Raw genomic sequence first — 1,609 nt, 5'->3', positions numbered from 1 at the left:
CTTTGACATCTGTCAAATCGCCCTTTCACCAGTTCAGCCACGTTCGGCATAATTTTTCTGCAAAGTCTGCTAGTGTAAAAATCTCCGAAAATCCGGATTTTATCGCAAGAAAACGTAATAACTACGGTCCACCGCGCTGACAATGAGTGAGACCATTGCCTGCACGCCGGAATCGGCGGTTTTCGAAGCCCCACAGCTGCAGTTCAACGAAGAAGGATGGGGTAAGTATATCGGCTTCTGCAGTGACCATTCTTCTTATTCTTGTTTTGTCCGGGTGGCATTGGATGACCGATTTACATGGGCGTTTTGTTTCGTTTTAGGTCCGTGCGAGCTTCCGGATGCGTTCAAGGACATCCCGTACCAGCCGTTCAGCAAGAGCGACCGCTTGGGCAAAATCTCGGACTGGACCGGCACGGCCCAAACCGACAAGAAGTATCCCAGTGAGTGCCTTGAATTATAACCTCAAAGAGAACAATCCGTAAATTCGCCTTTTCTTGCAGATAAGTACGCTTCTCAGTTTGGCGGTGGCAACCAGTACGCGTACTACCATGAAGAGGACGAAACGACGTTCCACCTGGTGGACAGCGCTAGGATTCAGAAGCAACCGCATCAACGCGGACGCTTCCGCGGAAATTTGAGGAATCAACGGTGAGTAACTTTTAAAATGCATCATAATTCAAGACCAACAATCGAAAATACCTCAAGTTCATAATGTAAACAAATGGGGTTTGCTCTGCTGATTTTCGTATATAATGGTTGTTGGATTTAGAACCAACAGGGTACTTTAGGGGTTAATTCCGTGATTATAATCACCGTAAGGAAATACGACTTGGTGTAGTTCAGCGGTAGATTATAATTATCCTGTTTGACAAATAGTACATATGATTCGTTTTAGTCTTATATACAGATTTAGCAGTGAACATGTTTGAATGATTATGCCGTGTGTCTTAATAAAGTCTTATGTCTTGAATTCGTTACTTACGTTTAGTCCCCTAGCTAGTCGTTTCGTCTGTCTTTGTCTTAGTCGTAGTAATGGTTTGGGAAACTGGGTAATTAGGTACAAATTAGTAATTCATCGTAAGAAACTTATTGAAATTCAGCCTTACCGGTCTTACTGTAATGCAGGTTCAAACTTTAGGTTAGAAATATCTCAATGACTGTCAAATCAGTCGGATAGGCTATAGATCGAATGCAATTAATTTTAAGTATATTTAGAGTAATACGAATTTTACCTTGTAGTAGCAACTAATATTGATAGTAGATTCTTCAATTTCCGGATACTTTCTAATCTATTAATTCACTTTAATTATATAACAAATATCGATCCAACTTCATATGCGCTCACTTCTGTTTTGGTTGTTCTTCTACTCACCGGTTGACAGCGTTACATTACCTGACCCCCGGTGTAGCTTCACGGTGTGCGTGTGGGCCAAGGTTGCAGTATTGAAGGTGCGCGCTGGCAACTATGTGTTCGCCAACACTCCCCCCGGGTACGCCGACCATCCGGTCGACTACTCCTTTTCGCGCCTAACGTCCAATACGGCCAGCTTGATCACTGGCCTCTCGTAGACACCAGTCATGGTCCTCACTGTCGCTGACCTTACCTCTC

At 43.6% G+C, this 1,609-nt stretch overlaps 1 protein-coding gene across 1 annotated transcript; it reads left to right on the top strand.

The window, feature by feature from the left end:
- The first annotated feature begins 6 nt into the window (after positions 1-6).
- Positions 7-675, top strand: LOC5572598 (eukaryotic translation initiation factor 3 subunit D-like). Its single transcript, XM_021856093.1, has 3 exons — positions 7-221; positions 321-440; positions 501-675. The coding sequence occupies exons 1-3, from the start codon at positions 143-145 to the stop codon at positions 650-652; spliced, it is 351 nt and encodes a 116-aa protein (XP_021711785.1). The 5' UTR covers positions 7-142; the 3' UTR covers positions 653-675.
- Positions 676-1,609: the final 934 nt, after the last annotated feature.

The sequence above is a fragment of the Aedes aegypti genome, unplaced genomic scaffold (genome assembly GCF_002204515.2).
Source record: "Aedes aegypti strain LVP_AGWG unplaced genomic scaffold, AaegL5.0 Primary Assembly AGWG_AaegL5_hic_scaff_1141_PBJ_arrow, whole genome shotgun sequence".
NCBI lineage: Eukaryota > Metazoa > Arthropoda > Insecta > Diptera > Culicidae > Aedes > Aedes aegypti.
The sequence above is the reverse complement of the archived record's forward strand: the minus strand, read 5'-3'. Positions and strand labels throughout refer to the sequence as shown.

Bases quoted from the DNA above. Each gene is read 5' to 3' on its own strand.
- LOC5572598 (XM_021856093.1), top strand. From the start codon at position 143: ATGAGTGAGACCATTGCCTGCACGCCGGAATCGGCGGTTTTCGAAGCC. The intron at 222-320 runs GTAAGTATATCG...GTTTCGTTTTAG, and splicing joins GTTCAACGAAGAAGGATGGG to GTCCGTGCGAGCTTCCGGAT. The intron at 441-500 runs GTGAGTGCCTTG...CTTTTCTTGCAG, and splicing joins AACCGACAAGAAGTATCCCA to ATAAGTACGCTTCTCAGTTT.